The sequence below is a fragment of the Lepidochelys olivacea genome (genome assembly GCF_965140295.1).
Source record: "Lepidochelys olivacea isolate rLepOli2 genome assembly, chromosome: 11".
Classification (NCBI taxonomy): Eukaryota; Metazoa; Chordata; order Testudines; family Cheloniidae; genus Lepidochelys; species Lepidochelys olivacea.
In genome coordinates, this window is record NC_140421.1 from 26060841 (window position 1) to 26085473 (window position 24633).

At 38.2% G+C, this 24633-nt stretch overlaps 1 protein-coding gene across 3 annotated transcripts in view; it reads left to right on the forward strand.

The window, feature by feature from the left end:
- Positions 1–24360, forward strand: part of ACVR2A (activin A receptor type 2A) — a 115702-nt gene extending 91342 nt beyond the window's left edge. For 2 of the 3 annotated variants that reach the window (XM_084643231.1, XM_084643232.1), the window contains 5 exons: positions 3131–3276; positions 13938–14052; positions 15344–15482; positions 18679–18809; positions 20691–24360. In XM_084643231.1, the coding sequence (XP_084499357.1) occupies positions 3131–3276; positions 13938–14052; positions 15344–15482; positions 18679–18809; positions 20691–20885 (726 nt within the window). In that variant the 3' untranslated portion in view covers positions 20886–24360. Of the gene's footprint in view, positions 1–3130; positions 3277–13937; positions 14053–15343; positions 15483–16304; positions 16502–18678; positions 18810–20690 lie in introns of those variants that run through there. The other variant, XM_084643233.1, reaches the window with a different exon arrangement.
- Positions 24361–24633: the final 273 nt, after the last annotated feature.

Sequence of the window (24633 nt, forward strand, 5' to 3'; positions counted from 1 at the left end):
AAACCTTCTTGTTACTCTTAACATCTCTTGCTAGCTGCAACTCCAGGTGCGCTTTGGCCTTCCTGATTTCACTCCTACATCCCCAAGCAATATTTTTATACTCTTCCCTGGTCATCTGTCCAATCTTCCACTTCTTGTAAGCTTCTTTTTTGTGTTCAAGATCAGCAAGGATTTCACTGTTAAGCCAAGCTGGTCGCCTGCCATATTTACTATTCTTTCTACACATTGGGATGGTTTGTCCTTGTAACCTCAATAAGGATTCCTTAAAATACAGCCAGCTGTCCTGGACTCCTTTCCCCCTCATGTTATTCTCCCAGGGGATCCTGCCCATCAGTTCCCTGAGGGAGTCAGTCTGCTTTTCTGAAGTCCAGGGTCCGTATTCTGCTGCTTTCGTTTCCTCCTTGTGTCAGGATCCTGAACTCGACCATCTCATGGTCACTGCCTCCCAGGTTCCCATCTACTTTAGCTTCCCCTACAAATTCTTCCCGGTTTGTGAGCAGCAGGTCAAGAAGAGCTCTGCCCCTAGTTGGTTCCTCCAGCACTTGCACCAGGAAATTGTCTCCTACACTTTCCAAAAACTTCCTGGATTGTCTGTGCACCGCCGTATTGCTCTCCCAGCAGATATCGGGGTGATTGAAGTCTCCCATGAGAACCAGGGCCTGCGATCTAGTAACTTCCGTGAGTTGCCGGAAAGAAAGCCTCGTCCACCTCATCCCCCTGGTCCGGTGGTCTATAGCAGACTCCCACCACGACATCACCCTTGTTGCTCACGCTTCTAAACTTAATCCAGAGACTCTCAGGTTTTTCTGCAGTTTCATACCGGAGCTCTGAGCAGTCATACTGCTCCCTTACATACAGTGCAACTCCCCCACCTTTTCTGCCCTGCCTGTCCTTCCTGAACAGTTTATATCCATCCATGACAGTACTCCAATCATGTGAGTTATCCCACCAAGTCTCTGTTATTCCAATCACATCATAATTCCTTGACTGTGCCAGGACTTCCATTTCTTCCTGCTTGTTTTCCCAGGCTTCTTGCATTTGTGTATTGGCACTTGAAATAACTCGCTGATCGTCCCTCTTTCTCAGTATGAGGCAGGAGCCCTGCCCTCTCACGCGCTTCTGCTCGTGCGTCCTCCCGGTATCCCACTTCCCCACTTACCTCAGGGCTTTGCTCTCCTTCCCCCGGTGAACCTAGGTTGCATGCCCTGGACGTCAGGAAGGCTTTGGCCTTCTACATCGATAGGACAAAGCCATTTCGCAAGTCAGTGTAGCTGTTCATTGTAGTGGCAGACGGAATGAAAGGTTGCCTAGTGCCTGATGAGAAAATTTCATCCTGGAGCACGGCCTGTATCCACCACTGCTATGAGCTTGCAGAAGTGTTTCCGCCGGCAATCCTGATGGCACACTCTACTAGCACACAAGCATGATCAGCGGCCTTCCTGGCACAATCCAAGAGCAGCTGCCTGGTCATCTGTCCATACATTCACATCTCATTATGCACTTACTCGGCAAGCTTGAGATGACGCTGGCTTTGGCAGAGCAGTACTACAGGCCACACAACCATGAACTCCGAGCTCACCTCTGAATACTGCTTGAGTCACCAAAATGAAATTGACATGAGCAAGCACTCAAAGAAAAAAAAAAATTACCTACCTTTTGTAACTGTTGTTCTTCAAGATGTATTGCTCATGTCTATTCAATTATCTGCCCTCCTGCCCCTCTATTGGAGTTGTTGGCAAGAAGGAACTGAGAGGGCATAGAGTTGACGGCGCCTAACATACTGACGCATAAGCACAGCACTCAAGAGAGTGTCATAGCCAATCCTACAGATACTGCTAAGGCAAAAATCTCTGACCGTACTCATGAGTGTGCACACACCTAGAATGGAATGGACATGAGTAACACATCTCAAAGAACAACAGTTATGAAAGTTAGGTAACCGTTTTTTCCCTTGAGCAGTCAATCCAATTTTTGCCTTTTGTATGAGCTTTACTCATAGCAATAAGTGAGAGACAGACACTTCTCTGGTTTTTAAAAAGTGATATTTAAAACCCAAAATGTTGGCATAGAGGATTCAAGCGTAGTAGTGTAGTATCTGAAAATATTTTTTTACTCATTGTTTATAATTGACTCTATTTGTAGTCCATAATATGAGAAAAGGTAAAGAAACAATCTCTTGCCTAGATCCCCCTCACTCTAAAAAAGGCTCTGAATATCAATGTAATGCTTGTGAGAAAGTACATACATGATTCAACATGATGCTTGGGGGTGGATCCACAAAACTCTTGTCTTTGTGCCCAGAAACTCGAATCACCCTGTTTTGAACGCAAAGAAATTCCAGCATTTTCTTCCTTGACTGTTCTTTTACAGAGTAGTTTCTTAATATCTATCATAAATTGTCTATCTTCATCTCTAGTCTTTTTTAGTTTAAAAAAATGTGAGTCAAATGTGCAAATGTTTAATCTTCTAATAAATGAGGGTCAGACATTTTCACATCTCTTTAATTTTATTAAATAGTTTGGTTATTGTGTGAACTATAGATATATCCTGTCAGTATTTATTGTGTTAAGAGATGACCAATTAGATTGGAAATTATACCTTTTTTTCTAAATACCAACAGGTTATACAATAGAACTTCAGAGTTACAAACACCTAGGGAATGAGGTTGTTCATAACTCTGAAATGTTCACAACTCTGAACAAAACATGGTTATTTCAAAAGTTTTTTCAACTGAACATTGACTTAATACAACTTTGATACTGCTTTTAACTATCTTAATTTAAAAGAAAAAAGCACAGAAACAGTTTTCTTACCTTGTCAAATTTTTTTTAGAACTTTCCCTTAATTTTTAGTAGTTTAACACAGTAGTGTATGTATTTGTGTTGGGGTGGTTTTTTTGGATTGTTTTGTTTGTTTTTTGTTTTGGTCCCTGCTATTGCCTGATTGCATACTTTCAGTTCCAAATGAGGTATGTAGTTGACTGGTCTGAGGTTCTACTATATGGTTTATGAAATGGATATGATTCTTTGTATCTGTGTTCTAGGTACACTTTATCATTAAGAAAATCTCTCCTTAAGGGGAAATAATACTGAGATTTACCTTCTTAATTGTTTTTCCCTCCGCTGTACAGGGTTCATTATCTGACTTTCTCAAGGCAAATGTGGTTTCTTGGAATGAGCTGTGTCATATTGCTGAAACTATGGCTAGAGGTTTGGCTTACCTTCATGAGGATATACCAGGTCTGAAAGATGGACATAAACCTGCTATATCCCATAGGTATACTATATTTCAGATATTGCCTATTATCTTGTGTATTAAGCTTTATCTTAATCTTGTGTAAAGATATAAGAACAATATGGCTATGAAATACTTTATAGTAGCTAAAATAAACATTTAAAATCAGATTAATAAGTAAAACAGCATTGCAACTTTGCACTTTCAAGAAAAATCTGTTCTAGATAACTTCTTTTAAAAAATATTTTTATAATTTTGAACTGCAGCTATTTAAACTACAGGTTAATGTGTCTGATATAAAGCATTCTGTGGTTATAAAATGTAAAGTGAATTACTACTGAAAATGACACAACTAGTCCCAATGTGAGAGATCCAGTAAGCTGCTTAAAAAGCAGATCTCCATATATTTCATCTATCTCTTCATGTCTAGATGACTACACTGTATCTACTCTATCTGAGAATAGATACTTAACTCAAGTATTTCAGTACACAGTCAAGTCTACTTTGCATTTATTATAGTACCTACTCAGTTCCCTATGCTTAAGGTTATGCATAGTCCTGGAACTCAAAAGTAATTAGGCCTTGTTCTATACCACTGATGTCTAATGTGAGTTTTATCATGGACTTATGTGAGGATCAGAGCCTTAAACCACCACCTGAGTTCTGTATGGGTGGAGCCCTGAACTTATCTGGAGTCGAATTTGACTTCAGTGGGTCTGTTCACCTTCTTAAATACGTGCTTATGTGCTTAGTTGGGTTGGGAAGCAATTGGGAAACTCCTTGTAACTGTCAGAGGCATATTGACTCTACTCTCTATTCCTAGTTACTCCACCTTCATACAGTTCTGAAAGCAAATGAAAGTGTTAATATTTTCAGTAGATTTGCTTTATAATTATACCCAGACAAAAAAAAAACTTAGTTAAGGTGAACATAAGAGTACAAAGCAGTAACTTAAAGATACTCGGATCCCTGAGCTTGAGGTTAGAATAGATTAAAGATATGACTTAAACCTAAAAATTTGAAAGTACAGAATTTCACAAAGTACCCCAAATTCCTTAACTATACTTCCTTTAGTGATATCAATTAACCGTGCATTTTTCCTCTTTATTGCCTGCTTTGTAATTTATTTCCTTTAATGCCTGCTTTGTAAGATGTATTTTGGGATCAGGAGCGTTTTTTTGTTTTTTTTTTAAACTTGAGTGCACAGTTCATTACTTAAATTTTGAACAGTCACTATCCTTGTACAGTTTGTAGGTGGACTGCTGAAAATATGCATCACCATTGGTTTAATATCTCCCTTGTGTACACACTAGCTCCAAGTATGACCTGTAGATTGTCTGATATTATAGAAATGTAATCTAATTGGAACACTTTTTGTAGAAAGTAATGAGCACATCAAAGGATCAGGTCCCTATTTAGCAGTTGGAATGACTGCCCATATTATCCTATTTTATTAATCAGGAATTTGGAAAGTAGGCTTTTTGTGGAGTATGACAGTAACAGTTGGTGTCCTGGTCCATGACTAGGGATCTTAGGAACTACAGTAATAGAGATAATAAGGCTAAAGTTGGTACAACCACTTAATTTTATTTATATCAGTGGGACTACTCAAAGTGTGTGAAGTTAAGCATGTGCGTAAGGCTTTGCAGCATCTGGGCCCGATGTACTATGTACATATTGACATGAGTAATGTCTTAAACCAGGGTTTCCCAAACTCTTGAAAGTGATACCCTGGTTCAGGAAATAAAACCAATACCATCTCACTGCATGATGGTATGAAAGGGCTACACACTTCAATTTTTACATTTTCTGCTCTGCCATCTGCTTTGGGAAACATTGATATAGGTCTTCATCATGTATTTCCCCCTCCTTTCTCAAATGCTTTCAGCAGTGGAATAGTTGTATGTTGCTATTTAAAATATTAACGGGGCACCTGAATTAGCATCAACTTAAATGGGCAGTTCACACAACAGAGCTATTGTTTCAGACATTCTGGCCGATCGATGATTCTATCTCTGTTACAGATTACTTCACACTTTGAAGATTTTCCTTGCAACCTAAGATTGAATTTAAAATAAATAAATAAATAAAACCCACCACTCTGGAGAGCAAATGAGATATTAGTGTTCTCCTCAACTAGTCTTTTCCTAGTTGGCATGCTCCACGCTTTGGGGAAACATTTTGTCTTAAGAAGTTTCTTTTGGGTAAATAAGAATTTTCAAAATTGGTATATGTATTTAATATATAAAGATGCTATTTATTATCTTTATTTTGATATATTTTAATTTTAATAAAAGTACTGAATCAGTTCAGTATATAAGCAGGACACATTTGTGCTGCTTTTGTGGGCCAATTAATACATGTCAAACTCGTACATTCTAATCTTTAGTGGTCCTATAAGGTTGTAGTATGTGGAGTTCTCTCTTTTGTTTGTCAGACTTAATTAGTGAGTTAAAGGAGAATGGAAAAATGATGATGATTGGTGATCCCTTGATTCCAGGATGATCTCTACCGTGGATTTACATATGGGCCCTGAGATGACTCAGGAGTTCAATTCTGGAACTGCAAATCCACCCGCAGTAGGTACAGACATTTTGTGGCAGGCCAGCAGCCTGCTGGGAGAAAGTTCTTTCTTTTTCCTTCCTCCTCTCTCTCCTTTCAGCTTTGAGACTAAGGCGCTTCTCCTTGAAGCAGGCCACTGTCTGATGGAGGATATGGTGCCATTGGGGTTGGTTGGTGGCTTGCTCTTCCCAGCTTGTGATGTCCACATCATTTTTCTTAAGATACACTTTGTGTGTCTTTGTAGCATTTCTTCTGACCATGGGTGAACTGAGAGTAGAGGACTTGTTTTGGAGGCGAGAGTCTGGCATCCGTACACAATGTTCAGCCCAGCGAAGTTGGTGCATGAGGATCATTGCTTCAATGCTGGTGATATTAGTTTCAGCGAGGATGCAGGCGTTAGTGCAGCAATCTTGCCACTTGATGTGAAGGATCTTCTGGAGGCATCTTTGGTGATACCTCTCCAAACTCTTGAGGTGCTGTCGATAGGTCACCCAGGTTTCTCATCTATAGAGGAGTGTAAGAATTGTCTTATAGACCTGGATCTTGGTGTCCTGCTGTAGGTCACGGTGCTTGAAAACGTGTCCGAGCAATTTCCCAAAGGAAGCACTTGAGGACTGGATCCTGTGCTGGAGCTCAGTGTTGATTTTTTGCATTTTGAGAAAGTTGGCTACCGAGGTAGTGGAAGTGCTCAACTGTCTCCAAAGTTTGACCCTCCAATGTTGATTTGTGGTGGGTCATGTGCAAGGCCTGAAGCAGGTTGATAGAACACTTCAGTCTTCTCAGTATTGATTGAGAGTCCTAGGGTTCGGTAAGCTTGTACAAGAAAATCCAGTATGGACTGAAGGTCATTCTCAGTGTGCGTGAGGATGACAGTCATCAGCATACTGAAGATCAGTAATGGACGCCCTGAAGACTTTAGACTTTGAGCGGAGATGTTTTTAAGGCCCGGCTTGACAAAGCCTTGGCTGGGATGATTTAGTTGGTGTTGGTCCTCCTTTGAGCAGGGAATTGGACTAGATGAGTTCCTGACATCTCTTCCAACCCTAATGTTCTATGATTCTATGTCGAAGATTAAAGAGCCGCCAATCCATTCTATATTGAATGTCAACTCCACTGGGGAGGTGATCTTTAACGAGGACCAAAATGACTGCTAAATAAATGGAAAACAGGGTTGGGGCAACAATGCATCTTTGCTTAACCCCAGTTTTGATTACGAAAGGTTCTATCTCAGGGCCATTACAGAGAACCGTGGCAGTCATCTGATCATGGAGAAGCCTTAGGACCTTAATGAAGTTTGGAGGGCAGCCGGATATGGCAAGCACCTTCCACAGAGCTTCGCGATTGACAGAGTCAAAGGCCTATGTCAAATCAATGAAAGCCAAGTACAGGTCCTGATTTTTGCTCCTGAGATTTTTCCTGGATTTGGCTTGCAACGTCAGTTGTCCCGTGGGATGGTCTTAAACCACACTGAGATTCCGGCAATATTTCCTCAGTAAGGGGAAGTAATCAGTTTAAGAGGATATGGGCAAGGATTTTCCCTGCTGTAGATAGCAAGGCAATGCCTCAATAGTTTCCACACTCCAACTTATCTGCTTACTTAAAGATTGTAACAATGTTAGCATTTCTTGAGTCTTCTGGAATCTTCTCATTATATCAGATATGAAGAAAAAGTGTTTGGAGCTTTCCTACCACTTCACCTCCAAATTTGTAGACTTCAGCTGGTATGCCATCTGGCCCTGTTGCCTTGTTGTTCTTAGTTTGTATAATGGCTCATGTTACTACTTCGGGGTGGGGAGAATCAGCAAGAGATTCTCTTTCATGTTTTGGAGATATGATTTGATATTGGCATCGGAGACGGTTGACTCACGGTTCAGGAGTAACTCAAAATGCTCCTTCCATCTGACTTTGATGGCTTCGCTGTCCTTAAAATACGTTGACCATCTTGGGTTCGGAGTGGTGTGGGTCCATGGGAGCATGGGCCATAAATGGCCCTTATTGCGTGAAAGAAACTCCTCATGTGGGAATATGATGACAATTACAAATAACCTTCTCCTTTCAGTCTGTCTATTTTCCTGTTATCTTCAGTGGATGTACTGCTTTGAAGTTGATTTTCTTTTATTAAAAAGTTTCAGCCTTTTTAAGACGCCAAAAGCAACCTAGATGCCTGCAAGGACATGCTGAAACAATAGCCTGTGGGCTGCAGAAGCCTTTTCAAAAGCAGGGGGGTTTGTTTGCCTCAAGCAAGTACCCTAACAATTATTATCCTCACAGCCTGAGTGCTATTTTTTTTTAAACTTTTCCAAAAGGAATGTACGATTTTAAACAGGTCCCATTTTGAAGAAATAAATAAAGTTCCTGGACTGTCATGGCAGCATTGAAAAAGAGAAAGGTAAAGAAAAGGAGGCTGAATTTTGAGGAGGGAAGAAATCTGCATTATAGTTTCCTGCAAATCAAATACTCCTAGAAAAGCAGTAGAAGGATACTTGAAAAGGGCAAAGGGGGATGTTTTAGTACCTACTTGCACAATATACATTTATGTTCAGTGTGCCCAATTTTTTTAACGCTAATAGCGTTATAATTGAGATTTTAATTACAGAAGAAAAATCTCCTTTTTCTGCTCCCACATCCACACAGAAATCACCACTTCTAGACTGAGAGCAAGCAAGAGAATTTTCAGCTTTAAAGGTTGTTTTTGCTCCTAGTTTTCAGAAAAATCATTAGCCTGGAAAAGGTCTGATAATAGAAGTATCTCTACCGAACCAGATGATAAGCTGATTTACATGATATGTTCTGGTGATCATGGTTGGTGGTGGTGTTATATTTTCTATTTTGCATATTTAAATAACTAAGGACACTATTCAGCTACTCAGCATGGTGTAATCCGTATCTGTAGCTATAGTGTAAAATGTTGTTTTAAATAACCTAAATGCATGTTTACACAAGCCCAAACGTACGTTTACCCTTCAAACAAAATAGGCAGTACCTCTCAGAAGTTTGATGAGTAGTGCTGGGAGCTGCAGGGAGTCTGTGCTGCTGAGTGAATAAGCAGCAATTTCCTCTATATGGCAATGTTGTTCTGTAATCTTGGAGAATCTGGAGATTTGTAACAAGTGGCAGATGTAGTGAACCACTCTGAAGGTGGTCATATCATCTAAGTTGAACTGAGGCCTGATTTGATGTGGAATCATTCCTCCTTGGTAGGAGTTTGTGAAGCTTAAATAGAACTTTTAAGTTAAAGGTGCTGATTGTTTTGGAGAGGAGCTCACCTCTCCCCTCTGTAGGGAGTTGCAGTATCACTGTATTGATCGCTTAGTGGTGAATGAGCTGGAAGGAGCTCTTCCTTCAACTCTTTTGGGATTAGCAGAATGGCCCTAAAGACTGTGAGCTCTATTCCATGCTTCCCCCAAATGTGGGAGATTTAAAAGCATGTAGACATCCCCTTGGAGATGGTCTGCTCTCCTTCTTCCCCCTCCTCCCCCGATTTGTCCTGTGTATCCTCATCTATTGTAGTCTAAATTAACTGAATTCTTCTATGAGAAGCAAACTCCTCTACTCGCCATCTGGGGTTTGGCTCACATGAGTTCTGATTTTCTTGATACTTTGAATTCTGAGGGAAGGAAAACCCTGGAAGTATCTTATCGACTAAGGATCTTATAGATAAGGATCTTGCAAATTTAGAATTTGTGAATAGCAGGAGCAATATCTGTGAACCTGTATCATCAGACTTGGTGAATTATGACCATCTTTCTTTTAATTATTCACAGATCCCATTGGTTTTCTTTGTTGAAACTTCTTATGGAGGCATTAGCAAGTATTAAGAGCTCTTTGAATGAAAAATTCTGTTGGGTGGATTATGAGAGGATTGGTCTAACCGGCAAGCTAGATGCCCCTCACTGCTAATTCAGATCTGGACAATGAAGAACCTAAAGTTATAGATGATTTCTCTCATACTGATGATAGGAATATACAGAGCTTTATTAGTGAGGTAAGGCTAAATTAAGAGAAATTGACACCTCTTATCATCATCGTCTTGCCTTGCCATACAGAAATCCTGTTTCTTGATTTAAATACTTCCGAGAATAATTCCCTATCGCTTAGAAATCCTCCAAATATGTCAGTATCGGAAAATGCCAAAAATGTGGCCCTCTGATACTCTACATAATTGGGCCTTGTGTTGATAGTAGTTTTGGTAGTTTTTTTCAGGGGGATTATATTCAGGCAGACAGCCCCTTACAGATATTGATTTAAATCCATTATAAATTGACAAGGTTCATTTGGTATTTACTATCTAACTTGATTAAGGCACCTTTATTTTTGAAATGCGCACGAGGTGGGAGATGGGTTTTTTTTTTTTATTGGCACATAGGTTCTAGAATTTGGAATTTGAGGAAACAGCTAAAGCTCTGAGGTGTCTTCATCTCTAGAGTAGAAAACACTCTTGCGAGATCCTTGCTCTATAGGACATTCTCAAAAATATATGGTATAATTCTTCGGATCTACTGAAAGAATCTGTTTTTTATTTATCTTATGAGAATATATCTCAGGATTTTACATCTACTTTCTAGAACTGTTTGTGCTATTTATTTAACTGGGTTGCCTAAGTTTGACCTTTCAGTCTTTTCTAGACCCACAAGCTTTACAATTCCCCGTCCCCAAAATAGTGTTATTTTTTATGGGAGCCTTGAGATAGACTTCCTTTACGTTCAAAATCTCCCACATAGATTACTTTTTAGAATACAGTGGTATTTGGAGATTAATCAAATTCTTGTAGTCAGGCTGTTGGGTGTGTTTCTTATGTCTGACTAGATTGTCCAGTTTCTTTCCCTGCACCCAGGAAGAGCTTTTGCCAGAACAATTTACATATTTTATCCTGAATTTGTGTGGTTATAAAAATAAGATGAATGATATGGATCTTTTTTTTTTTTTTTTTAATTTTTGGAAACTTTTGAATTTTAACAAGAAACATGGTTATTGAGTCTGAAATCATAATCTTTCTTGGGTTTGAATCCTTCAAGGAGGAAATTGATTGTCAATAAGGGGTCATATAGCTGGAGTACTTGCAACTTAGTTTCCTTATGCCTGAAATCCCAGGTTTTACCTTTGGAATCAAATTGTCAGGGCATTTAGACTGTATTTTATTTTTTTCCTGATCTCCAAATTTTAGTATTAAATATTATTTTCCTCTCATTCTCCTCGTCTTATTGGAGTAATTGTGGGAGTGCCTGGATGAGCAAATTGATATAGCTTATCTAATTTTGGGAGGTTTTAATGCTCGAATAGGTCCTCCAACAAACTCCGTATCAGGGGAAGAAAACCCTGAGGAGATTTTTGAACTTCCCTCTCAACTCTAGAGATCAGGTAGTCATTGCTGGTCAAAAATTAAGGCTTTGTTACACAAGTTTAATCTGATACCTGTAAATGGAAAAAGTGTGGCAGATAGAGGTGGACAGTTTGCCTATATTTCATCAAATGGTGCTAGTAGTATTGATTATATAATTATCCCTATAATTAATTGGTCCTCCTTTAGGGATTTTTGTAAATTTTCTTGCCCAGATAGTGACTGCCAACCTCTCTATAATTATGAATGATATGCCCTTTTTGGAGAGAGTTTTTATTTCCGATGGATGATGATGCTTTAATTGTCCCTTTGGAACAATGTGGCTGTAAAAGACTAAAATGGATTCCAGCCATTGATGACAAATTATCGAGGAGATTGGAGGACTGATGTTAGATTTTTCAGAGACCTAATTATTAAGTCTGAGAATTCCTCTCAGATTTGTGAATCATATGAATTCTGGTCAAGTCCTTACAGCCACTTTTCTCTAAACAAGTAGACTTTGGTTTTAATTATCCCAGAAATGCTTTCAAAGTTAAGCACACTTTGGTTTGATGTGGACTGCATGAAGGAAAAGTCTGCTGTTGCACATACAGTTAATAAGATCCCTCTCCTAATTTACTTCAGAATTTAGTAGCTGCCAGAAGAAGATATCAAGGTTTATTATGTAATAAAAACCAAGAATATCTGAGATCCTTATGGAACAATTCTGAAGCAGCAGCTAAAGCTAAAAATTATTCCATGTTTTGGAACATGGTGGCCTCAAGCCTTGGTAGATATACTCCAGATGAGAAACCCCATATTAATGATGAAGCCTGGATAGCGCATTCCAACCATTTTTTTTTTAACGCTTATTCTTCTGTAGTTGGTGCAATGAGAAATCCACTCTTTGATTTATAGACTCATAAGCATAAGGGACCACCGTAATCACCTGGTCTGATCATCTGCACATCACAGGCCATAGAACCTCATCCATCCACTCCTGTACTAGGCTCCTAACCTCAGACTGAGTTACTAGAGTCCTCGATATCATGATTTGAAGGGTTCAAGTTATGGAGAATCCACCATTTACTCTAGTCCATGTTCCGGAGGAAGGCCAAAAACACCAAAACAAAAAAACAAAAACCCAAGGTCTTTGCCAATCTGACCTCAAGGGGGAAAATTCCTTTCCAACTTCAAATAAGCCCTCAGAGTGTGGGCAAAACCTATCAGCCAGACACCTGGAAGAGAATTGACTGTAGTGACTCAGGGCCCTACCTGTCTAGTGTTCAGTCTTTGGCTGCTGGAGATATTTGCTAGTTGCAGATGGGCCGTGTACCATTGTAGGCAACCTCTTCATACCATCCCCTCCATAAACTTATCACTCTGTCCTTTGGTAAAGGACAATTAAATCCAGTCATTTATTGTAGCCCAACAATGGAAAAAAGTCGAGGGGAAGACTTTTTGCCTGCTGAAGTTATTCAGGAGAATCTTAATTGGTAATTTCCAGTCTTTGGCTAAATTATTTACTGTCATTAATCATCTTGGATGGATTCCATCTGGGTGGAAGTCTCATAGTTCCTATCGTTTAAAAAAGGACAAATAATCCTATTCCCTAAAGAATCCTCTTCATTCACCCTATTAGTCTGTGAGATGTGGCAAAGAAACTTACTCCAGATTCTTACTATCTCAGTTGAAATGGGCTTCAGAGGCTAATTTACTATACAAAGAGCAGTCCAGCTTTAAGGCTGATAGATCCACAATTGATTATTATGTTCATACATGATTTATAAATATACTGTGGTTAAGGAAACTAAATTATATGCTGCTTTCATAGAGTTAAAGATCGTATTTGAGTCTGTTAACTGAGACAAACTTTGGGTGAAATTAAGAAAGACAGGTACCAATCTAAGACTGTTATATATTTTGGAGGCTGTACAGCAGAGCAATATGGCTGGGGTAAGAACTAAAGTATTGGAGTATGCCAGGGATGCCATCTAGCTAGCACCTTTTCTTTTAAATTTAAGTATTAATGATATGGTGGATGTTTTAAGAAAGAGCATTTCTCTCCACCCACACATTATGGGTAGATTTATCCTGGTGTTATGTGCCTGTTACATGAGTTTGTGACAGAAGGCCTGTGCCGATTATCTTGTTTTTGTAATTCTTAAGACCTAGTTCTCAGTAAGATGAAGGTCATGATTTTTTGGGAAGAATCCTCTGAAAATTGAGTGGAAGATAGACTGCCACCTTGTAGAACAAGTATTTGCTTTTACTTATTTGGGCTATTGATCCCCATATCATAAAAACTTAAATCAAAAGGCTCTTATCTCTGCTCAAGGGGTTCTCTCCTTTATCCGTTTATGTGGCAGGAAGGGGCTGAATTTGAAGCACAATGTAGTATGTAAAAGTCAAGAAAGTGACCAGTAAGTACATTCTGTCCTGTTTATGCTGATACTTCCACATCAGATTTTCTTATTTTACAAATAAGATTTTCTTAAACCAGAAAGATAATAAATTCATAGTTAAAGCATTTGCTGTACTCAGTTTTTTAATTTATCACTGTTTTAAAAATATTTAAACAGCATGATTTGAAGGATGGACAGCCACACTTAGCATTCTGTCTCTTAGCTTTTGTTGTCATCCCTTTAATGTTGTTTAAATATACTTTTAGACCATAATTATGTTTTCAAATTATTGTGCATCGGCAAGATCCTTTGTTTTGTTGCATTTACACTTTTATTGTTAGACCTTTTAGATGTATTATTTGGGTAATTTTTTCTTTCTCTTCTCTCCTTCCCCCCCCCCTCCCCCCCTTAATTTGAAGGGACATCAAAAGCAAGAATGTGCTGTTGAAAAACAACCTTACAGCTTGTATTGCTGATTTTGGTCTAGCTTTAAAGTTTGAGGCTGGAAAGTCTGCAGGTGACACACATGGACAGGTAAATTGATCTATATAAAAATGAAATAATATAATCATTGTTAGTAATTTAAGTTTGTAGCTTGGAAGGTATTTATTTACAAGGCGGTCACACACTTGGTTGCATCTGTAGGCTGAGCTTATTGCACAAATGAGGAGCTCTTTGCATCCCTCCAACCCCCCCGACTCCTCCCCCAACTTTGTGTGCCACTCACCCAACCCGATATCCTGCAACTCCCCCAATCTCCTTCCACCCAGGTGTATGTGTCCTCCATTCCAGGGTCCCCCATTCTCTCTGCCACGCCAGAGGCTTTATCTGTCTCCCATACTTGCACTCCATGTCAAGATCCCTCATTCTCCTCCCTGTGCTGGGGGGCTGAGCACTTGCTACTGGAAGGCATTAATGGGTGCCGTCAACCATAGACAATTAGAGGTCCTTGAAGCTGTGTTTTTTCTCAACAGATGGCAGAGGCTTCATGTGTGTGCCCCTTTTTGGTTTTCTGGTTTTCCCCTTAAATTAGTAGGATTCCAGCCATTGCTGCATAGAATGTTAACTGAAAATTCTGAAATGGATAAGATATGGTGTTCAAAAGCTATTATATTACAGGCACAGAAATGCTCTCATGTTCTGTTTAAGGCCTTCACAATCTCAGCCAATTAAAACTCAGGACAAAAGCCCTGTGGAAAGGGCTTAAAATTGTGAATGGTGCCTTGTCTTGACCCTTCGTACTAAAATGAGTTTTAACCAGAAGAAATATAGCTTTCTTTTTAGATCTAATTCAGTAAATCACTTGATGTGATGTTTCAATTTCATAATTGATCATGGCCAACTAATACAATTCTATCTGAAGATCTTCCTTTCTTCAGAGTCATCTGCCTTCCTACCTGCTGCCTTGGAGAATTTACTTAGAGGATTCTGTGTGTGACACCTTTGATATTAATTGCAGAGAAAGTCATGGTCTTTAGCAACCAGGAGGAAAATAAGATACAAGAGAGGATAGGGAAAGACCAGGTCTGCTGAAGGAAAATTTAATGTAGAACTTATTTATTAACACATATGCAGACTTTTATGCATTCTGGAAATCCACTTTGGGAGCCCAATCGATCCAGGTGTTGAGCATCCTTAACCTCTCTAAGGGAGTTGAGGGCATGCAGCACCTTGCTAGATTGTGTCCAAAGTAAAGGCAGTGATGACAACTGATTTTTTTAATGGGGGGGGGGGGGGAATTGTACAGTAAGATCAATCTGTCTTTTTGCGCATTGTGAAATAAACGATTTAGTGCAAACACTTTATGCTTGAATGTCTTTAAAAGGTTGGTACACGAAGGTATATGGCTCCCGAGGTACTAGAAGGTGCGATAAACTTCCAAAGGGATGCATTTCTGAGAATAGATATGTATGCCATGGGATTAGTCCTGTGGGAACTGGCATCCCGATGTACTGCGTCAGATGGTAAGCAAAGTGTTTAATTTATAAAAATACATAGTTGATACTGCAGTACTTTAAAGCTTTGAATCAGCTGTGGGGGGCGGGGAGGGGGAGTCAGGGATGGGGAGTCATGTGTATGTCTGTCTGTCTTTTCTTTTAAGCTATGAATTTCCCAGGCTAAAAATGGTTGATTTTGTAGGATACATGCAACATCACTGTAATATGTATTACCCTACATTACTGATATGTATCTCAGTCTTAATAAATCCGTTTTAACATATCTTTTGTCTGAATTTCTTCTTTTTTAAAGCATACATGAATCCTAAACAAGAATTTCAAAGAGAATCTCCCATGTGATATTTCTAATAGATCACATTACTCTCTGGCTATTTTATGCCCCTTTTTAGCCAGATCATGCTGGCCAGTTAAACGGGTTTACAACTACTTTATATTGCCAGACCAGCACAAAGCAGCTGCTGAACACCCCAGTTTTCCCCTCACTCCTATTCCTTACCTTTCCTTGTGCACACACGTTCCCCCTCCCTCTTGTCTTCCACAGTCCACTGTGCACAAATTCTAACTTTATTTCCCTCCTGCACCCTTCTGTTCCTCTGCACACACTTTGTGCTGGCTCTTGCCCCTATACCATTTTGTCCTCTGAATAGATAAGGGGCAACAAGTAGTTTTTGTAAAGAACATTTAATCCTAAATATTTTAACCTTTTGTTGTTTTTTCCATATTGGAAAGCTTGTCCCTCAGTGTACACTGGTGCATGAAATTTTCTTGAGAAACTTATGAAGAATTGCCCTCTCAAAATGGCCACTGCCTCTGTTTTATTCACAATAGGAATGAAGCCAAGCTCCTTGCAGGGAAGATGGTATTCCCTTGATGCAGTCAGAAGTCAGAGGGGAACACTGAGGAGCAGATGAATGGCAATAAGAGACAGCAGCTATTTTTCAAGAGGGCAGTTCTTCATGTAACTCCTTGAAAATTATCCTTCAGGTTAACCTGAAGCAGGAACTTTCAGTTATGAAGAGTAACACCAAAATGTCCATTTAAACTAATTTTTTTTTTCAAATGTATTTCAGCAAATTTTAATTATATGGGAAGTTTGAAGAGTCAGTGTTGTTCCATTAAGATATTAGGGGAACAAAATAAAGGTCTGATAGGGTGCCAAATTTCTTAACCTATTTTTAAACTTAATTTAAATTCATAAACTAACCAATTTACTTGTGAATTCTCACAAGTCATTGTTTACTCAAAGATGTAACTTTGGAGAGGATATGGTGTAATTTTCATATTTAACAGAGGAATTCCTGCTCTTGCATGTAAAATTTCTCAGCCTTAATTATGGAGTCATAATTGGTACTTCCTTAATTTAAGTTAGGAGGAATTTTGTCTATTCATCTAACCTCTATCTGTCCATCCTTCATATATTGTAAGAACTTTGAGCCAGGGTAACTTCTTTCTTATGAGCTGGGTGCGTTCCAGACAGATGTTTGTTAATTTAGTACCTAGTTCATAATAAATAATCTTTTCTAAAAAGTCATCAGAAGTGACTTCAGTACATACAAGGAACAAATCCTGCACCCTAGGATGGAGCATGCTTAGTCATTGCATTGCATGCACAGTCTGATCACATGTAAGAGTTGAGGGGCTGGAGTATTCTCAATACAGACAATGTTCAGAGAATTTACTAACCAGATTCTAAGTCTCGACTGAGGATGTGCAAATTGCATTTTTTTCCAAAGTCTGATTATTTGGATAAATAAGTTTTGTGGGTTTTTTGGCTTTTGTTTTTTCAAAAGATAAGCAGAAAGTATATTTCTGACAGCATGGCTATCCTCCATGCCCCCACCCCCCTCAGGTCAGATACCAAGACCCTGTTCCGAAGGAAAATTTTTTTTCTCTAATCTTGTTCTCAGAAATGGCTAAACCATTTTTCTGAAATTTTCCTCAAAAAATTTAGCCAGAGACACACGCTTGATATAGACAAATTCAGCCTGAATGATTTAAGTTTGGCAAAGTTTTATAAGTAGAGTTGTTCAGGCAATTTTTTGACAAAATGCTTTGTCAAAGAGAGCAGATTTTTCCAAACCAAAATTTCTAAGAGGAAAAAGGGGTTTCAACAAAATTTTCACTTTGAAGCCATTTTGAAAAATAAGTTTCAAAATTCTTAATCTTTTGATATTTTCTAAAAAATTCCAGTTTTGGGGTTCAGTATAACTTTATTTCAAAATCTAAGCTAATCATTATTTTACAGGTTAATCAGAATGAAAGATTACACAATTATAATACCAAAACTTTTGGATGGACCCAGAGCAGGTGGTGGGTTTTGTTGGTGGGAATTTTTTTTGTTTTTTGGTTTTTGTTTTGGTTTGTGAAAATTCGTGATTATGATTTTGTCAATATTTGGAACAGGAAATTTTGTTGCCATCCTGAAAATTGTCGTAGGACCAGAAAAACATTTTCTTCCTAGCTTTATAAGTAAATGGAAACAGGGTCTTAAAATGGGAAGTGTTGGTCAACCCTAACTGTAGGTATGACTACCTGTACTCTGTGTAATGCCAAGTTCATTTGTATACTGCAAACTTCTGCTGACATATCTATGTTAGTTAGCTGTGTGAAAAGGTACGATCCCTAACCGACAGTTGTGCTGCCAGATGTCCTTAGGGTAGACATAGTAACACTGGTAAGAATACCCTTGTTCCATTGTGGGAGGGGAAAGGATAGACTAGAATAAGCTCCATATAAGCTGCGTGTACGCTACAAAAGCTTCGCTGGTATAGTGTACTTGCAAAATGCTCTTACTGTAGGCTCTGAGTTTTAGTGGTGGCCCTACAGAGGTTACATTACAACCTGTTTTTGCACCTTAAATTTTTATTCTGAGCTTTTTTGTCGCTGTTTTTTTTTCCTGGATATCTTTTTACAATCTAGGTGCCCTTTGCCTTCAGCTTGAAGCGGATAAGTTGCTATTAATGTAACTTCATGAGTTGAATGGTAGTTTTTTTTAAGAACATGGCCACTCTCTTGATATGTAGTCTAGCATTCATTGCTTCTCAGGCTTCTCACATGGCAGCATTGCTTGTTGCCACTTTGGCATCATATGAGTTTTTCATGGCAATAGTGAGTAAATGGCTGTACAGTATTTTGACATACTTATTAAATTTGTGATGTGGTAATTGTCTGAAAAGCAAAATTTATTTTTTATTAAATATAGGACCAGTGGATGAGTACATGTTGCCATTTGAAGAGGAAATTGGCCAGCATCCATCCCTTGAAGACATGCAGGAAGTTGTAGTGCACAAAAAGAAGAGGCCTGTTTTAAGAGAGTGCTGGCAGAAACATGCTGTAAGTAGTAAAATAACCAAGTTCTGAAAGTGTTATTGTGCTTGAACTGTGAAACTTGAATGAAAGGATATTTTGATTTAATTCTTATCTGTGGACATTTTTTCTTCTGATACAGTATTTTTATATAATTAGCTCGATTGAAAAATTAATAAACTGTATACCAATATGCTTTATAGTACTTTGTTTTTAAATGCAGTGCTCATACCAAAGGATTCCAAAGTACTTCATAAAAGTTTTAAACTTCCTTGGTGGGTGAAGTGACTCTTCAATTTTAGTCTTAAGCAGTTCTGTTATATTTTTTTCATATAAAGATTCTTATTTATACTCTTCACTCATTACTTAAATGATGCCACCTCCCCGGGGGTAATTTGGTAGTTGCCTTTAATATCACAGCAATAATCTCAGAAAGGTAAAGAGTGCTTGAAACTTCAGGGATAACTTAGGTAGGCAGAATGAATTGCCTGCATTTGGGTTTGGGCTAGATATTGAGTGATGCCACTACTTTTGGAAAAAGCAGCATGTCATTTTCAAAATTCTGACTATTTTTTTTGTCTCCTCTAAAAATCAGCACCTCTCACAGCATGCTTCTCCCTAATAGCAGGCTAGGGTATTAACTCCATGATGACTTGAAAAGTAAGCATGCATCCACTGTCTGACTGCTAACACCCTGGCTTGAACCCTTATTTTCCTTGGAGTTATTTTGTTCAAATTTTGAACAGGACCAGTAGTTCTTAAAGATCTCATGATATTTTAAGATGGCAAAGTTGCTATATATATTGAGGAAAATCAATCATTCTGTACTCAGGGCAGGGTTTAAGTGCTTTGATGTGAATAAGGCATGGACAAACCTCAGTTCTGGCATTTCCAAACTTCTGAGTTCTTGACTTTGCCATCCTTAACATTCTTTTAATGTAGCTTTCTTCATGTAATGTCCTGAAAAAACCAAATGTGATCATGCAGAACCATATTAACCTCAGCATAGTTCATCAGCAGAGTTAGGACCTTTAGATTCATAGCACAGATCTCCTGGCACCTTAGCTGAGAGTAACTTGTAGCCGGACTAGGTTGTTACCCTCTGTTCCAGCCGCTACAGGAGGATGAAACAAACACTTTTGTCAGTGGACGTCGCAGCGATTTGCTAGACAGCATGGAAATGTTGAGACTCTGGTATCCTGGGGTCTGTTTCAGATTCTGGAGAAGTTTAAGTGATTACAAGACTGTTCCACCCAGTCATCTTTCTACACTTGTGCCCTCCTTCTGGTCTGTGTCGTACCCTTCTCACCCCTCTGCATTCCATTTAGGTTGATTATGTCTCCATGCTGCTCCAGCAAGTGCATTGAGAGCATGGGAGAAACCGTCTCTTTGCACTGTTTTGGTATCACAGCAGCTCCCAGGCTGCAGGAATTGGAGGAAAAGTCCTGCTTAGTCACTCTGTGAGGATGGTTCATGCGCTGTCCATTTGACATATAGGAGCTGTGAGGGGATGGAGCATAGTCAGTGCAGACAGTCTTTATTAGAGGCTTGCAATGAAATTCACCAAACTTCTACTGAACATGTGTGACCCGCCCCCCCGCCTTGCCCAATTTAAGTACCTGCTTCAAAACATGGAGGTGCTAGAACCTCTCAGATGTAAGATTTAGTCAACATGGATAAATCAACATATTTTGCCTAACTTCAATCTGAATCAGTTGAACTGATTTAGCTGAAACATTCTGGCAAAAAAAAAAAAAAAAAAAATCTGAGGCAGACAACTGGCATAGAATATTTCAGCTTGAGTGGTTTAAGTTTGGTAAAATTATAACCAGCTGAAAACAGGGTCTTATAATGAAAGTATAAGGCAACTCAGTTACCAGCTCCACTTATATATTACTTTTTCTTTAGGGAATGGCAATGCTCTGTGAAACAATAGAAGAATGTTGGGATCATGATGCAGAAGCCAGGTTATCAGCTGGTTGCGTAGAAGAACGGATTATTCAGATGCAAAGACTGACTAATATTATAACAACAGAGGACATTGTGACAGTGGTCACAATGGTGACAAACGTTGACTTTCCTCCCAAAGAATCCAGTCTATGATAGTTGCACTGGTTGTGTGTTCTGACCAACAGGACTCTGAACTGGAGCTGCTAAAGCTAATGAGACTGCTTACTGTTGTTACTTTCTGTGTGAAAAGAGGAATGGTAAGTTTTTTTTGGGAATGTCAATAAGGAGACTTTTTTTCCAAACATGAATACATGAGACTCTACTGCATTCCCATCCTGAAGGACATTGACCTGAGAAGTGGCAAAATGTTAAGGAACTTAAATAAATGAAGAATATGGACCTATCTGGGCTAATCAAGTGTTTTAAAAACTGACATCAGATTTCTTAATATCTGTCAGAAGAGACTAATTCCTTAAATGAACTACTGCTATTTTTTTTTTAAATCAAACATTTCATTTCAGATTTAAAAAAAGGGTAACTTGTTTTTATTGCATTTGCTGTTGTGTTTATATAAATGACTATTGTAATGCCAATATGACACAGCTTGTGAATGTTTAGTGTGCTGCTGTTATATGTACATAAACAAAAGTAATCAAGTGGGATATAGCAAAGAGGCTTCCAAGCATTACTTCAACCTCCCTCAACAAGGTATACCTCAGTTCCACGTCTGCTAAATTATGAGATTGACAACACTAACAATTTGAATAATAAATTGATCCATGTTTTGTAAATGCTGTATTACAAATTCACTGTTATTTAAAAAAGGGTAAGCTATGCTTCATGCCAAGAGTAAATGGCCATTCCTAAAGCAGTGTTTTTAGACCTTTCTTGTGCTAGCTTGTGTATAAAAGTGCTGGGTTTGAAACAAAACTTTCTTTCTGTTTTAGTTTAAAGCTTTTATCTCACATTCAGTTCCCAAAATAGTGCACACATTTTATTTTTACTAAGTACTATTTAGGTTTGCTGTGTCTGAGGAATATTTGAAATTTTAAGCATGACTTTTTTTTTTAATTTTATGTGAGCTATGACACTGGAAAGCTCTTAATTCTTATTCTTTCTAAAGAAGGCTTTTTCCTATTTATGTATGTAAAAAGTTCTGCATAGTGTATTTTGTTTCACTAACAGTGTGCAGTGTGTTCTGTATCACTGTTTCAGGATCACCTCAGGAAGCTTAATTACCCAGAACTCCTCACTCTCTCTGCTTTGAGATTTGCAACTTCTCTACACTTAAGCTTGGTGCCATCTTGTTAGAGTGATATTTGATGTCTGTGATGCATAGGTTCATCCTGGAGTGATGTTAAAAATGATAGCTACAGACTTCCGATGTAACTGCTTAAAAATATTCAGGGATAACTTTAGTTATTATGCTATAATTTCAAATATGCAATGACTATTTAGAGGTAACGAATACCAACATAGGTAGCACAGTCTAGCAAAAAATAATAATAAAATTACTTTCACAGCTGACTCCAACATTTATTTTAGGGTTTAGGAGATCATGCCTTATATACTATGTAACATAAAAAACCTGAATTGACCGTAGGTGCCAAAGTCTTTTCAAAATTAATATTACACTAGTTATTTGATCCTTTACATTTATACAGATCAAAGTAAAAAATTTAACTTTCTAAAATACTCAAGTACTGAACCAACAATAGCCAGTATTATGCTATGTATTTTGTCAGATCCTTTTTTTTAAATCATGCATTATTAGATTTTTAAGGAAGTTTTTAATGTCACAATCAGGAGCTCACTGTGAATGTTATCTTTAAACAGTTATTTGTAAAACCACAGAATACACTCAATTTTACATATAATATGCACTTAATCTCTGGGAACAATAAAATTATTTATAAACAAGATCTAGGTCACCATATTCTAAGCAGGGAGGGGGAAGAAGGGTAATAGCAACGTTGTTCATGCGTAACATACCACTCAATACTGCTCTGCTTGCTGTTTGTCACTCTTATTCCTAGGGTTTCATGGTAGCCATAAGAATCCCTGCTTTAATGGGTTATTGGTACTGGTAGGGCAACTTGCTCATTTTGTTTATAAAAACAAACTATTCATGCACCCATTTTCTTGATCTGGATTTTTATTTTGCTTCCACCTTCAGTGCAGGGATAAAATATCTTAAACATACATCAAGTGATCATGGCTAAAGAGATTAGAACAAAACCAGTCATATTTTACTGAAAAACTTGTATTGCTCTTTGAAGTTTAAACCCCAACACTGGCAAAAGTAGAAGGAACAGCATGGATGATAAAAGGATCAGTTATTCAAGATTCAATGCAGAAGTCATACCTAGCTAAGGACATGTCAGTGTCAGCTGCCTCCATGCATGATCCTTGAACTTCTGTTGGTATGGGCCCTGGTGGCCAGGCTGTTTGGGGGCTCCTTGGTGTTGTTAGTGCACTTCGTGTTTGCAAGTGATGTAGGTGAATCGCAAAGCCTGACAATTTAATGGGATGATATTTATTTTCATAGAAATCCCCACAGGTGTGAATATTGTACTAACTGTATTTTCTGATGTTTCTTTTTAACAGCATAGTATAGTATCACACTGAAAAGGATGTTCATGGTAAAAGTGTTTTTATAATTGGTGAAATAACTAAACTTGTGAGCTGTTCTTATACATAAGACTTCTGTTTTGCAGGGCATTTTAACCTATGTGTGTTCCACTTATAGAACAGTAAATATAGATGTAAGTTAAAATGCTTGAGCCAGACTCATGAATGAGGATAAGAATAAATAAGAACTAAGCTAGTGAAAATATTCTGGCATTACTTACTGGCAGAAGTAGTGACCATTGTCCCTCTTTGTACTTACAGCATGTGTGGTGGTGTATATGTACATGTATGGTCTATTCCAGTGGTTCACCCTGTATTTTGGCTTGTGAAGAAAAGTCAGTCCCTTGGCTCTCACTTCCAACTTGTTGGCTTTGCCTGTCTATTTAAATGATTGCTGTATAACTGCCACAGGACTGATGGATTAGCCAGTTTTTGGCTTTACTGGAAGTCCAAGCCCTGCATTTTTTTTTAAGTTTGTGTTAGCTACAAGGAAATTTTTATATCACATGATGCATGACTACTTTGTACACCTACTACTACATGTACCTTAGCATTTCAGAAGAAACTGTCTCAGTTCTTGGAGTTCCTGAACTAGCACTGTCATTCATGGTGACGTTCTGAAACTATAAATCAGGATTGAAATTCACCACTTTCTGTCTTCTATTTGAAATAGCAAAATTCATGTAGAGTAGCTTTTAAAGAGTCTTGGAATTCCAGCTAAAATGTAAGCAGAAACAGGAGTGAATATTCCTTGTTCATACTAGGTTTCAACAGAATTGCTGATTGTAGTTTAACAAGTGGGATTACCAGTTTGACTGATCTTTTTCCAATTTCTCTTTTTAACTTCTAATGCATTTATTTTTATTAGGAACATTTGGTACAAAATGCAGAAAGCTATATGCAGTTTATGGGCAAAATGACACAAGTAGCATCCTTGATGGAACATCATTTACCTCAGATATTCAACCAGCAGTACTTTTTTTTTTTTTTTTTTTTTTTTAAAAAGCAGTCTCAGTTCATATATTATTCGTTACCTCTCAAGATATTGGTAAGCAATTATTTTAGCTTTACTCTCTGTATTTGTCTGTTTTGGGCACAGGTTGTTGTACTACTGTCAGATTATACTTGCTATTTTTCTGCAAGTATCAAAAACAAAAACTACAGCCCAGGATAAAAGTGATTGTTAAATATTGTACAAATAAAACATGTATGCTCTTTCTGCCCCACCCCAAAAGTTAAATAAAAAAAATAAGTGACTACTGTATGACTT